The 12,479-nt window shown below is 50.8% G+C and overlaps 2 protein-coding genes across 2 annotated transcripts; one reads left to right on the top strand and one right to left on the bottom strand.

Moving 5' to 3' along the window:
• Window positions 1-33: 33 nt before the first annotated feature.
• Window positions 34-8,316, bottom strand: ZNF76 (zinc finger protein 76). The gene is given in 16 exon segments (XM_052698018.1): window positions 34-850; window positions 1,178-1,291; window positions 1,401-1,556; window positions 2,398-2,503; window positions 2,873-3,122; window positions 3,377-3,391; window positions 3,394-3,555; window positions 3,888-4,010; window positions 4,343-4,418; window positions 4,849-4,965; window positions 5,520-5,611; window positions 5,614-5,697; window positions 5,849-5,917; window positions 6,648-6,676; window positions 6,678-6,718; window positions 8,281-8,316. Coding segments are annotated over 16 exon segments (1,575 nt in total). The 3' UTR covers window positions 34-745.
• A 244-nt stretch (window positions 8,317-8,560) lies between these two features.
• RPL10A (ribosomal protein L10a) lies at window positions 8,561-12,228 on the top strand. The gene is made up of 6 exons (XM_052698338.1): window positions 8,561-8,627; window positions 8,842-8,916; window positions 8,989-9,069; window positions 9,390-9,538; window positions 10,584-10,756; window positions 12,027-12,228. The coding sequence occupies exons 1-6, from the start codon at window positions 8,623-8,625 to the stop codon at window positions 12,195-12,197; spliced, it is 654 nt and encodes a 217-aa protein (XP_052554298.1). The 5' UTR covers window positions 8,561-8,622; the 3' UTR covers window positions 12,198-12,228.
• The last annotated feature ends 251 nt before the right edge of the window (window positions 12,229-12,479 follow it).

Genomic DNA, 12,479 nt, shown 5'->3' with positions numbered 1-12,479 from the left:
CTAATTTACTAAACATGATACTGTAATGCGAGATACTACAATATAATACAGTATAATTGGAATTGAGGGTAAGAAATAAAATAAAATTAGAAAGTCTGTCCCAAACCAAAGGCCTTACTCTAATGCTGAAGGCGAGACAGCCAGGGAGCACACAATGCACAGATGAGCGGTAAAAGGGGAGGTGTCTCAACTTGCAAACAGTTTTATATTTCCCTCTAAACGGAAAATGGAAACAGAACAGTGAAAATCTTCCAGGAGATGATCTTCTTCTGAGATGCTCTCTGGGAGATGTTCTTCTCTTCTGAGAACCAGGTACCTGGAAATATCAGCAGTCCATGGAACAGCAGCCTTAACCTTAACTCCCAGCACACTACATGATATTATGATGTGAAATACCAATAATTTAAATCATAAAACAATGACAAGAGTCCATAGCAAGGAGCTGCTGCTCTGAGCCAAGGAAAACAGCAGAGCCTCCAGCAGAAGGTAGCAGCTGTCATAGACACTGCTCATGGAGGGAAGAGCCCTTCTGGCATGGCCATCCTGGCAGCCCAACACTGCCAGCATTGGCTCTCACCGCCTGTTTGCTGCACATCACAAGCCAGCTGCTCTCAGACTCCTTCCCTCACTCCTATACTGCTCATCTTCCATGTGCCTGCTGGCCCAGATCCTGCAGATCCTGATGCACCCATGGAGGAACGGGCTTGGCTGCCTGCTCTTCCTGCCTGGGAGGCTCTGCAGGGTCTCAGCAGCCATTCTCAGCCACGGCTGTGTCCAGTGTTACAGGTTCATGCTGGATTGCTGCTGCCGTCGTACTGATGCTGTTCTCCAGGCTCTGCTGCTCTTCAAGCTAGGGAGAAAAGTCAGAGATAACACTGCCCTCCCAGAAAGTGTGCTCAGGAGGGTTGGCCTTGCCCCAGAGGACAGAGGTGTGAGGGACTGACTGGCAGTGGAGCAGAGCAGCAAAGCAGAGACACAACTCTGATGGGGAAAGGCTGCTTATGAAGGAACATTCTGCAACCCAAGCAGGGCATTCATGTTCCCCTCCACATGCAAGGCACATGGGAGTTAAGGAGCAAGCAATCTAGGCAGGAGGAGACGCAAAGCAAGAGGCTGAAGTGGGTGAGTGGATGGGGATGTACACAGCAAAGGTGGCAGGAGCAATGCTCAGTGGTACCTGCACTGCAATGTGAGCACCATTGGTGGCTGCCAACAATGCCACCTGCCGATGGCAGAGGGATGTAATGGCTGACTCTTCAGACATGACCGGCCCAGAGGTGACTATGGTAACCTAGGAAAAGTTAAGACACAAGACAATTGTGTCATAAAAGAAAGTGGGATTCCCTCCCAGTAGGCAGCTCTTCTGCAGGGAAGAGGGAAGGCCTTGCTTCTGCCCATACCGGCTGTGTCTCAGTGCCATCAGCGTTGATCACAGTCATGGTGTGCATGTCACTACCCACGAACTCTTCCTCGGGCACTGCGAGGGCACTGCTTTGCATCACCATGCTGACTGCACTGCCCAGGGCCTGCAGGTCTTCCTGTGACAAGCTGATCTGGACAGGACAAAAGCAGATGCTCTCAGCCAGGCTGGCTTCTCAGGAAGCCTTATACAACACCTGATTTTAGTAACAAAAAGGCTAAAATATTCTCTCCTCCCTCACGGAATCATAGAATTGTGCAAGACCTAAGGCACAGAGAAACTGCAAGGACTTTGCCCAGGATCACAGACAGAATCAATGGAGCCCTCACAGATCCCTGGTCTCTAGCTCACCCCCTTCAACAAGACCTCCTTTTCCATTTAGCATCTTCTCTCTGGGCATAGCTCACGCAGGCAGCTCCTCATGCTAACAGGAAACAAACCTCACTCATGGCAGCTGCTTCCTCTGCCCCAAGCCACAGGTTTTCCCAGTCAGCAGACAGGCAGCTCGTGCAGGGAAGTATGTGCAAGAAAAGCGCTGCTGTTTACAAACTATGGAAAAACAATCTCCAAATCCAGCCTGTGTCAGCAAAGAGTGGGAGCTGCTTTCTGACAGCTGTGCAGGAGGCGAGGGCTGGTGGCACAGCACATAAGCCCAGACAAATGCCTGCAAGACCCTGTCCAGCAAGGCAAGTGGTGACCAGAGGCCTGTGATTTACCCTTCACATCAAGGCTGCAGCGGTGGGATAGGACTGTAAGGGGGGAACCATCATGACAGACAGAGCCCCAGGGTCTGTTTTATACAGAAAAAAAAAAGCCTTTTAGAGAAGACCAAGCTGAGATCCGGCCCCCAAGGGGACATCCTGTTCAGTGGCTTCAGGAAGTGCCTAAAGGGATATAGAAGAAGCTAGGGAGAGGCAGAACATCACTCAGGTAACTGCTCTCCCTCAGGTGCTGGAGGCTGTTAATGTCCATATCTGCTCTGTCTCATCCTGAGAGATAAGTGAGACCTGTGTAGGCATACCATCATCATATTCCTCCTCATCCTTGTCTTTCTCCATCTCTGATGGGAAAGCAACACGCTGTCTCTTCATGGAGCAGCAACTAAGTCAGGGAAAGCAAAGAGTGAAATAGGAGAGAGCAGGAAAGTGCATATCTGACCCTGGGTCATTGAAGGGCCAACAGAGAGGAGCAAAAGATCATAAGAACAGCCCAGTGTTAGTCTGGAGAGAAGGACCTTTGTGTCTCCCTGTACTACACAGCTGGATGCAGTCCACTCTCAGCTGATGACTACAGCTAGGAGGGAGAACTTTGCTCTTGGCTGTGACATGAATCTGGGCTTTATGAGTGAGGTGGAAGCCACAGCACAGACTCAGGTCTGAAGGACAGCAGAAGCACACCCTTGCTCCCTTGCTGCCATCTGTCTCCCCTCTGCCACATGGCATGACACACTGCAAGTGACGTGGAAGTGGTTGCTCACCCTCCAGCTGCTGCTGGACTTCTTCGCTCTCCTGTGTGGCCTCCAGCTCTCTGCGGCCGCTGCACTTGTGTGTGCCCAGCGTAGATCTCTGGCTGTAGGCCTTCCCACAGACCTTGCAGGAGTAGGGCCTGCTGCGTGTGTGCACCACCTGGGGCTTGTAGAGGCTGCAGTACTCTGTGAAGCACTTCCCACAGCCCGGCACAGGGCAGGCATAGAGCTTCTCCCCTAGGGCAGAGGCCACAGTGCAGAGCTTAACCCACTTGGCCTCATCATGCCCTGCAAAGAGATTCTCTAACAAGAGAGAACAGCTGAAAGCAGACCATCAGAACAATCAGCCCAATAAAGCGGTTCCTATTTCTTCTAATTACCTGGCCACCCTGAACACGATCGTTTCAGACCCAAAGATTTCCCAGCTGCCACACATCATCAGTGCAGGCTGGGGAGGAGCTGTTGGTCTTCTCACCTCCTCCCCTGCTTACCTGTGTGAATTCTTAGTGGTTCTTGTAATTGGTGACGCTGGTGAAGCTCCTTCCACACCTGGGCTCTGGACAGGCGTAGGGACGCTCGCCTGTGTGCGTTCAGATGTGAACCCTGAGGATGTGGGAGGTGGTGAAAGAGCGGCCGCAGGACTCAGACGGGCACTTGGAGGGATGCACCTCTGCAGTGACAGTAAAGCTGATGGAGCCCTGCCAGAGCGCAGCCCTGTGAGCTCCCACACACCTCCACAGTACGACACCAGTGCGATCTCACATCAGCCCCAACCAAATGTACATTTCCCCCAGTAAAACCGGCACCCTTGTCCCTTTCACTGAGCTGTTAGCAACTGAGTTGAGAATCCCAAGTGCTGCTTGGGATCAGCTACTGCCCAACTACTTCCATCTGAAGACAACTTCAGCTCTGCCTTGCTTCACCCGAGATACAAGAGGCTGAAGCAGTACTTGATCTTGGAAGCCCTTTCGATGGGGAGCTCAGTTCTCTTATGGTGCTCACCTGTGTGTGTCCGGAGGTGTTTCTGTAGATCACCAGCTCTGAAGGCTTTGCTACATGAGTCTTCTGGGCACTTGAATGGTTTCTCACTAGTATGCATTTTCATGTGGATCTTCTGCCCGTACGCTGCCCAGTAAAGAAACCACAACATTAATTTTACAATGAGAAGGAACTAAGATGGCAAGCTGTGTAACAGCTCTCAGATCACGCACACGTCTATCCTGTGTTCACAAAGCTGAAGGGGAAGAAATATTCAAAGAGCCTCACAACACCCCTGACTACTCAGCTTCTTCTTTTAGCTCCTCTAAGCTGTCTGTAATCAGTTCAGTCCTGAGCAGCCTCCCGTATTGCAATTCCTTATCAAAAGGCTGTGCTTACTGTGCTCTGCTGGAAAGAAGGGCTGATAGGTGATTTTGATAAGACTGAAGACAGAATTTTCACACGAGAGAAACTGTTACCTGTTGCAAATGTCTTCCCACAACTTGGGAAGCGACATGCATATGGCCGGTCACCTGTATGAGAACGTTCATGTGCCTGGAAGAGAAAGCTCAAGTTCCAACCTTGGTGATTCTATGACTCTATGGTAAGGAAAACAGCATGTGGAAATCTAGCAGCTGGAGAGAATCTCGAGTTCTCTGCTGGATTTCATATTGGCCAGTTAACAAACCTCTTTCATGGGACAAAGCCTCTTCTCAGTGATACATTCCCACTTGATTTATTCCAAATTATGGATACTTTTTCCTGGTTCTTCAAGGTTAAAAGCATCTCCTTGAAGTCCTCAGAGAAAAACTCACTGCAGAATGATGCCTCAGTGCCAAAGGGTATCCTGACCTTTCTCTTGAAACACCTGACCTTTTCCAAAGGAGCATTTCCCTCTTCCTTTGTGTAGGAACACTCTGATCTGGCACTAGAACATGGGGGCATACTTGGTCTGCACACCATGACTGCATGTTAGCTGCTTTACCTTCAGATGTTGGGCAGTGGTGTAGATGCGACCACAGCCTGCGTACCCACAGCGGTGTGCTTTATGGGCAGCTCGTATCCTCTTCTCGTTGCTGTGCACTTCCTGCTCCTGCAAATGCTGTCGAGCCAATGAGTGGAAATTAATTCAGCCAGCCACCACAGCAGCTGCCACCGAAGCCCATTCAAATTGTTTCTTTCCTTACCATTCATACACAGTCCTTCAGTTGCCCCACAAAAGTGTGCTTCTACAAACACAGTTTGCACACTTATGGTGCAACACAGATTACAAAGCAAGGCTCTAGAAACCAGCATTTCCCATTCCTAGTTCATATTTCCTACCTTGGAAAACATCTGAGCTGTATCACAGCAGCTCTGCTTTCTCAAATCTGTGCCTGCAGAGTAAAAGGCCCAGCACTCTGTGGGTACTGGCTAGGTGCTGCAGAAGGAACCTGCCACTCTCCAGGCCCTTTTCAGCCACCTGTCAGTGGTGACACCCACAGAAGCCCTGACCAGCTTACCTTCCCAAAGTTGGCTCTACTTTGTGTACTACTTTGTGCACTTCTAATTTGTACATAAGTGCAACTTAAAGGAGACAAATTCCAGGTCAGATGTGAAATACCACAGTCCCTCAGTGCTGCTGGAAGACCATTAAGGAAACAATTGCATCTTCACCTTGTTGGCATACTGCTTTAATGCATTAATGGTCCTGACATCAAAGGCATCATCTTTCTCCTCTTGCCTTGTTTCTGCCTGCACTTCCATGTGTCAGGGAGCACGATGGCAGAATGGCTGTTGGTGGTGGAGCCACCCTCTGGCTGGACAGCCTCTGAAGTGCTGGAATCAAAACCTTCTGCAAGAGAAATAGACAAAATCAAACACAGCAGAGCTGCTGAGTGTAAATCACTCTTCACCTCCCCAGGCTACCTCCAGCCTTGGAAATCTGCAACACTTCAGCAGCTTTTGCCCCAGCTGCCAAGGAAAGAATGGGGAATATTCTTTACCTTTAGGTATGTAGGCCATACCCCTGTCTTCCGAAACTACTGGCTGTCCATCTTCAAAAGCTACAAAATCTGAAAGAAGGAGAAAAAAATTCCAAGCACATGACTGGAAGACTCAGATGGGATGGAGGGGCATTACATCCTGAGCACTGCAGTGTTCATAGCCAGAGAAGCACACGGGGCAGGGCAGCCTGCTTGTGCTCAAAGTCAACCACAACTGTAGTTTTAAGACACCACCTGAGCCCCTCATCCCTGTCCACATCAAGGTTTTTAATGTTTTATGAATAATTTTATGGCAGTCTTTGGCTCTTTGAGGTAATGCTCACGTCTTACACCATGTCCCAGATGTACAACCATGGTGACACAGCTTCCAACAATCTCTACCCTCCCTCCTCAAAACATCTTCCCCCTCAAACATCTAATCCAGGAATAATATATTATCTCATGGTTCACAGAAACTCCTGTCCAACTGCTCCTAGGTAAAACAAAACGTGTTTGGGCTCTGCAGTCAGCAAAACCACAGCACACAGATTACTGGCCTGGCTTGTAGATTTGTTATCTATCAAACTGACAATATGTGTGAGTCCACAGGTGAAACATATCACAAACTTTGGCAAATTTAGCTTCTTGTCACATTGCTAAGAACTCTTCAGGAAACCACATGTTCTTTGTCCTTGTTCATTCAGCTGGACAAGGAAACCCTATCTCAGATGGGCTCAAAGCTACAGCACAACTGTGAAGACACAGATGGTTTCAGTCCCACCAGCATCCTTCTAAAGAAAGGTGAATGTATGGTTCTCACCTTTCTGAACTACCACTGGATGGATGTACGCTGTTTTCGTCTTCAGTTTCAGTGACTTGCTCTTCAATTACCTTTTCACCCGACACAGTTAAAAAGAATGCTATTAGCACTGCCCTCAAAGTCCACACTGCCTAATGAGCTGTCCCCTTCCTTTGTTGCACCTTCTCAAGGAATACAGCCATGCAGAAAGCACAACTGTCATTTGAATGCTGCTGTTAATCAAGCTTTCCCTCAAACAGCCATAGAAACACTTATCTCCCCAGAAAAGCTGGATCCTCCCTTTCCTAAGCAGGAGGGTAAAAGGCAAAGAATCTCAGTTATCACTTATTTACAATCACTTGTTTGAAGCAGAAAGAACAACGTGTGCAAAGTACTTTGGCTTTAAAATAGAAAGCAATTACATTCTGCTGGTGAAAACTCAATTGGGAGCTTTTAATGGCACCAGCAGGGCCTGAAAATGTATTTTCTTCAACATGGTTGGGGATCAACACTTGAAAAAGTTTTGGCTTGAAAGGATCTAAAGCATTACTTGCTTTGATGAGCTGTGAAGAGTGGACTCTTAAAAATAGTGAAAGTATGACTTATTCTGCAACAATATTTTAGTTACTTAATTATTTGATGCAGAGAGGATGTTGCTCCATCCTCCTCAAACTTAAATTGCTTTCAACTCATGCAGTGTTTGCAGGGAGAAGTCACAAAACTTAGTGGTTTTCAGCTTCACAAATTTAATAAACTTGCAGTGAGTTTATACAGAAAAGTAAGTGAAACAGCAATGACCAGGAGATGGAACTCTTGCAGAGCGCACTCTGTAGGCTGGGAGGAGGCACAGTGCTTGGGAACAGCAGGTGGTGAAGAAAGGAGCACGCGCTCCAGCACACCCCAGAAAAAGGACAGGAATTGCATTTTAACCAACACTGAGCTCAGCATCCTTTTGAGTGAGAAAAGCTTTATTGGGAACCAGATGCTACGCACTTCAGTGAGGTCAAACATTCTGCTTAGCTTCAGGGGAAGTTTTGCCCACAGAACATACAGGGAACTCCATTTTTCCAGTCTGGACAGAACCTTCATTTTCTACTGCAACAGCTCTCCTATCACCAAAGCTTTATTTCTAAAGCAGAGATATTTTATTCGTGGATGCATCTCCTATGTGAGGAAAGGCTGAGAGACGTGAGGCCTTTCAACCTGGAGAAGGCTCAGAGGTGACCTCAATGTTTGCAAAGATCTGAAGTGCAGAAGTCCGGATAGGGCTGGGCTCTTTGCAGCAACAGGACGAGGGGCAGTGGGCAAAAACTGCGATGCAGAAAGTTCCATACAAATGTGCAAAAGAACTTCTTCACTGGGAGGGCGGCGGAGCATTGGAACAGGCTGTGGAGTCATCTTCTCTGCAGACCTTTTGAGACCTGCCTGGATGCTTTCCTGTGCAACCAGCTGTCAGGAACCTCCTTTGGCAGAGAGGTTGGACTCAATCTCCAGAGGCCCCTTCCAACCTCTCTGATTCCTGCACAGTCTTCTGTGCCAATCTAAGACAGTCGGAAGCATCCTATACAAGATCCACGGCGATCTCACGCCTTATCTCCAACCTCATGGGGTTCTGAAGAGACTTTGAGACCTCACAGCCCAAAGACTCCTTTACCTTTGGCAACCTGCTGCTCGGAGGCTGTTGTCCCATCGCTAAGGGTCACTGCCTGCAAGCTCTCCATCACGGCCTGGCAGCCTCACACGCGACCCTCACACACAACGCACCGCCGCCACAGCCGCTCCCCGCGCAATATCCAGGTTCTGGGGCCTCTTTCCGGAAGTTGTGGAGAGGCCGGGTTCAGACACGTGAGCTCTCCCGGCTCCCTTCCGCCACTTCCTGACCTCACTGCCACACCGCGCCACTCCCAGCATGGCGCTGAGGAAAGCTCGCGAGATCTCAGCCGTACTTATAAAGCGCGGATCGCCCCGCCCCGCCCTCTCCGCCTGAACCGCCGCCATGAGGTGGGTGCCGGAGCGCGGCGTTATCCATCGCCATCCGCGGCCCGGCCGCCGGGCAGGGTGTGGGTCACCGGGTCCGATGGCGGGGAAGGGGTGGGCGGTGGGGGAGAGCGCGGATGGAGTTCGGGCCGGGCTGGGTTTCGTTGTTGGGCCCGGTCCCCGTTCCGCGGCCTGCGCTGGGCCCGCGCCTGAGCCTGTCTTCTGTTTCCCCCCGCAGCAGCAAAGTGTCCCGCGACACGCTGTACGAGGCGGTGAAGGAGGTGCTGCAGGGCAGCAAGACCAAGAAGCGCAAGTACGAGCCCTGCCCTGTGCCCGGCTGAGGCCTCGCGCCCCGTGCAGGGCCTGACCTGGACTCTTCCCTCAGGTTTGTGGAGACGGTGGAGCTGCAGATCAGCCTGAAGAATTACGACCCGCAGAAAGACAAGCGGTTCTCCGGCACCGTCAGGTTCGGCATCCTCTTGCTCACACCCAGCCTTCAGCCCGCGGCCCTCAGCCGAGGGTGGCTTCCCTGCTGCAGGCCGTGCTGCTGAACGCCCCGGGTAGTTCAGACTGTCACCCCCGAGCGGGTGCGGCTGGACGGACCCCCACCCTGGGTCTTAAAACAAGAGGGGAGGTGTGGGGTGCTGCCCCCGCCGCCCTGCCCCAGAGGCAGGTTCTGAGCGTGGAGGAAGATGTGAGGAGCTGCGGTAAGGTATCTGCATGCGGGTCCCTCTGAGCTGCGTGGCATCCGTGGCACACCGGGTAAAATTTGGGCTCTGTCTGCAGGCTGAAGTCGACCCCACGGCCCAAATTCTCTGTCTGCTTGCTGGGGGATCAGCAGCACTGCGATGAGGCCAAAGCGGTGGAAATCCCTCACATGGACATAGAGGCTCTGAAGAAGCTCAACAAAAATAAGAAGCTGGTGAAGAAGCTGGGTGAGCGGGGTGTGGGTTGGTCTCTGGGTGCCATGGCTGAGCCTGTGACAGCAGATTTCCCCATGCTCGCATTCCCATGTCAGGATTAGCGGCAGAGAACAGAAAACTGATTACTCTTGAAGAGTAGGATTCTATCTAGGAGCTACCCAGCAAACCTTAGGGCCTCGTACAGTGTGAAATGCCTGGCAGGGCAGTGCTGTAGGAGTGCAATGATTGCCCTCTTCCAGGAGGAGGGCATACAGGAGAGCTGTTCCATCTCCTTGAGAAGTTATCTTCCCTCCTTCAGCATGCCATGACTTTCAGGGAAAGAAAGTGCAACAAAGCCAAGTAGAATTAGAGGTGAAACTTGCTCTAATCCTGCCATACTGCAGTGAACAGGATGGAGTTGGGTTACTTTTACTTATAGCAGATAAAACCTTTCCTACAGAATGAAAGTCATTTTGATAAGTATCTTGAGCAGACAAGGAAAGCTTACCATTCAGTCCTTGGAAGCATAGGAGGTTGGAAAACAACGTAGAATATGGTTACTGTAACCTAAGCCTCTCTCAGGTCTGTGGCATCATAGAATCATCATCATGGGAATGGCCTGGGTTGAAAAGGACCACAATGATCACCTCGTTTCAACCCCCTGCTGTGTGCAGGGTCACCAACCACCAAACCAGGCTGTCCAGAGCCACATCCAGCCTGGCCTGAATGCCTGCAGGGATGGGGCATCCACACTCTTCACATATGAACAGAATACAGAAGGAGAATTCTAGTAGAGCTCCAAGTGTCCGTAATGCAGCTGGATAAATGCTGTGCATTTCAGGGAAGTCCTCTGTACAGTTAATGGGATTGCTGCCAGGATGTCAGGCTCTGAGTCCTGGAGGAGTTTGGCCGGCGTGACAAGAATGGCTTATAATGCAGTATGAGGGAAACGCAGGGCTTTGGAACATGGAAATGTTTGCACAGGGGGACGTGCAGCAGTGCAGTCTCACCCGAGCTGTTGGTTTCAAGCTCTGGGTTAGAGCTGAGAGCGCTTCCTTACCTGCTTTTGTTCTCACAGCTAAGAAGTATGATGCCTTCCTGGCTTCAGAGTCCTTGATCAAGCAGATTCCTCGAATCCTGGGTCCAGGTCTGAACAAAGCTGGCAAATTCCCTTCTCTCCTCACTCACAATGAGAACCTGGTGGCCAAGGTTGATGAGGTCAAATCTACCATCAAGTTTCAGATGAAGAAGGTAAAGAGCTCAGGGCTTCCAGTTGGCAGCCGCTCACCTGGGGGGCGGTGGGTGATTGGTGTCCCTTGGTTGTGGCTGCGATCCCTGGGCTGGTCTGTAGGTGTCCCCCAGTGTCTTCAGCAGCTCCTGGTGAGGAGCATCCAGCGTTGTGCTGGGCAGCAAAGCAGCGCAGTCACCATTCAGCTAAGTGGAAAAGAACGATTGATCTGCGGTTAGAAGAGCTTAGAAAAGCGATGAGGAGATGATGCTGATGTCTGAGCGCTGAGCACAATTGGTCACAATTAACACCTCCGGGAAGTGGGTGACTGCAGGGTGCGGCTCTGGAGCCGGGCGCCCCGGTGGCTTTGTGCTCACTGCTGTGCTTTGGCAGAAGCACGTTTGGGACTTGACTCTGCAAGTGAACTTTGCAGCAGCTCTGTGGATGTCTGCGCCTGTCGAGAGATGCCGAGGCAAGCCAGCGCCCTCAAACCAAAATAACCCTGCTCAGGCATTTTAATCTCGTGACAGTGGTCTAAATGTGACTCCTGGGTATTATTCAGAATTAGCAGCTCTGCTAGCTGAGGTGCATCCTCAGACGCCAGCTGATGTGAGCCTGAAGGCACAGCTGGGAGGACGCAGTAAATGCAATAGTTTGCAAATGCTTCAGCATTTAAAGTAACAGAGCTAATGATGTCCTGACGCTTCTCTCGTCAGTTTGCTCGTAAATCCTTTTGTCTTCAGCCCGTGGGGAACGTTGACTTACAAGCTCCTCTGCAAGGCTAGCAGGCAAAGGCTTGGCCCATGTGTATTATGTGCAGAAAGAAAGGGCTGGTGGCTGGTGCCAAAACAAAAAGTGAAGCTGGCGCCATGCGTAGCAGTGAAGTTTGGAGCTGATAGGCTGTGCTGCTGGGTTAGCAGTGTGCAGGAAACGTGCCAGCGCTGCCTGGTGAGTCAGGCATGGGATTAGTTACACGAGAGCTCTGCTGCTTCCCTACCAGTTCAGAGCGGCGCTTTGCACGTCCCTCCCAGCTTCAGGAGATGGCTGCTTGCTGCCTTCACTGCGCCACCTTCGCGCTGTGAGGAAGCCAGACCTGTGCCAGCTGTTGCTCAGATTGCACCCAGATGCTGCCAGACATCCATGGGAGCCACGTGCCAGACAGCGAGCTGTGTAGAAGCACTTTGCCATGGATGGGCTGGAGAAGTTAGCTGCAGGGACAGGCCGTGGGGGGGATCCCTGGGTGCTCTGGTTGTTCTGTCAGCCCATAGGTGACCGTGGTGTCCTTGTCCCCAGGTGCTCTGTCTGGCTGTGGCTGTCGGTCACGTGAAGATGACAGAGGATGAACTTGTCTACAACATCCACCTGGCCATCAACTTCCTGGTGTCCTTGCTGAAGAAGAACTGGCAGAACGTGCGTGCTTTGTATATCAAGAGCACCATGGGGAAGCCCCAGCGTCTGTACTAACTGGGTGGCAATAAACTTTTAGGACATCTTACAGCTGTGTGGTTGCATTCCTCCAAAGCTTATTGGGCAAGACTTTCTGAAGAGCTGCTCGCTTCCTTGCAGTGAGGAAGGTTTTAAATGCTGTTAAATTGAAAGAGGCGTGAATTCAGGGGAAGCATCAGCCTTACATTTGCGTTTGAGCTTCCTGAGTCACACAAGCTGATTTCTTGTGAAGTAGACAAGCTTGTCACCCTGCATTCAGAGCAGGAGGGGGGAACCACTCAGCAGCTAGCACGAGCAAAA

The sequence above is a fragment of the Tympanuchus pallidicinctus genome, unplaced genomic scaffold (genome assembly GCF_026119805.1).
Source record: "Tympanuchus pallidicinctus isolate F22 unplaced genomic scaffold, pur_lepc_1.0 scaffold32, whole genome shotgun sequence".
Taxonomy (NCBI): Eukaryota; Metazoa; Chordata; class Aves; order Galliformes; family Phasianidae; genus Tympanuchus; species Tympanuchus pallidicinctus.
The sequence above is the reverse complement of the archived record's forward strand: the minus strand, read 5'-3'. Positions and strand labels throughout refer to the sequence as shown.

Bases quoted from the DNA above. Each gene is read 5' to 3' on its own strand.
- RPL10A (XM_052698338.1), top strand. The intron at 9,070-9,389 runs GTTCGGCATCCT...CTCTGTCTGCAG, and splicing joins CGGTTCTCCGGCACCGTCAG to GCTGAAGTCGACCCCACGGC. The intron at 9,539-10,583 runs GTGAGCGGGGTG...TTGTTCTCACAG, and splicing joins GAAGCTGGTGAAGAAGCTGG to CTAAGAAGTATGATGCCTTC.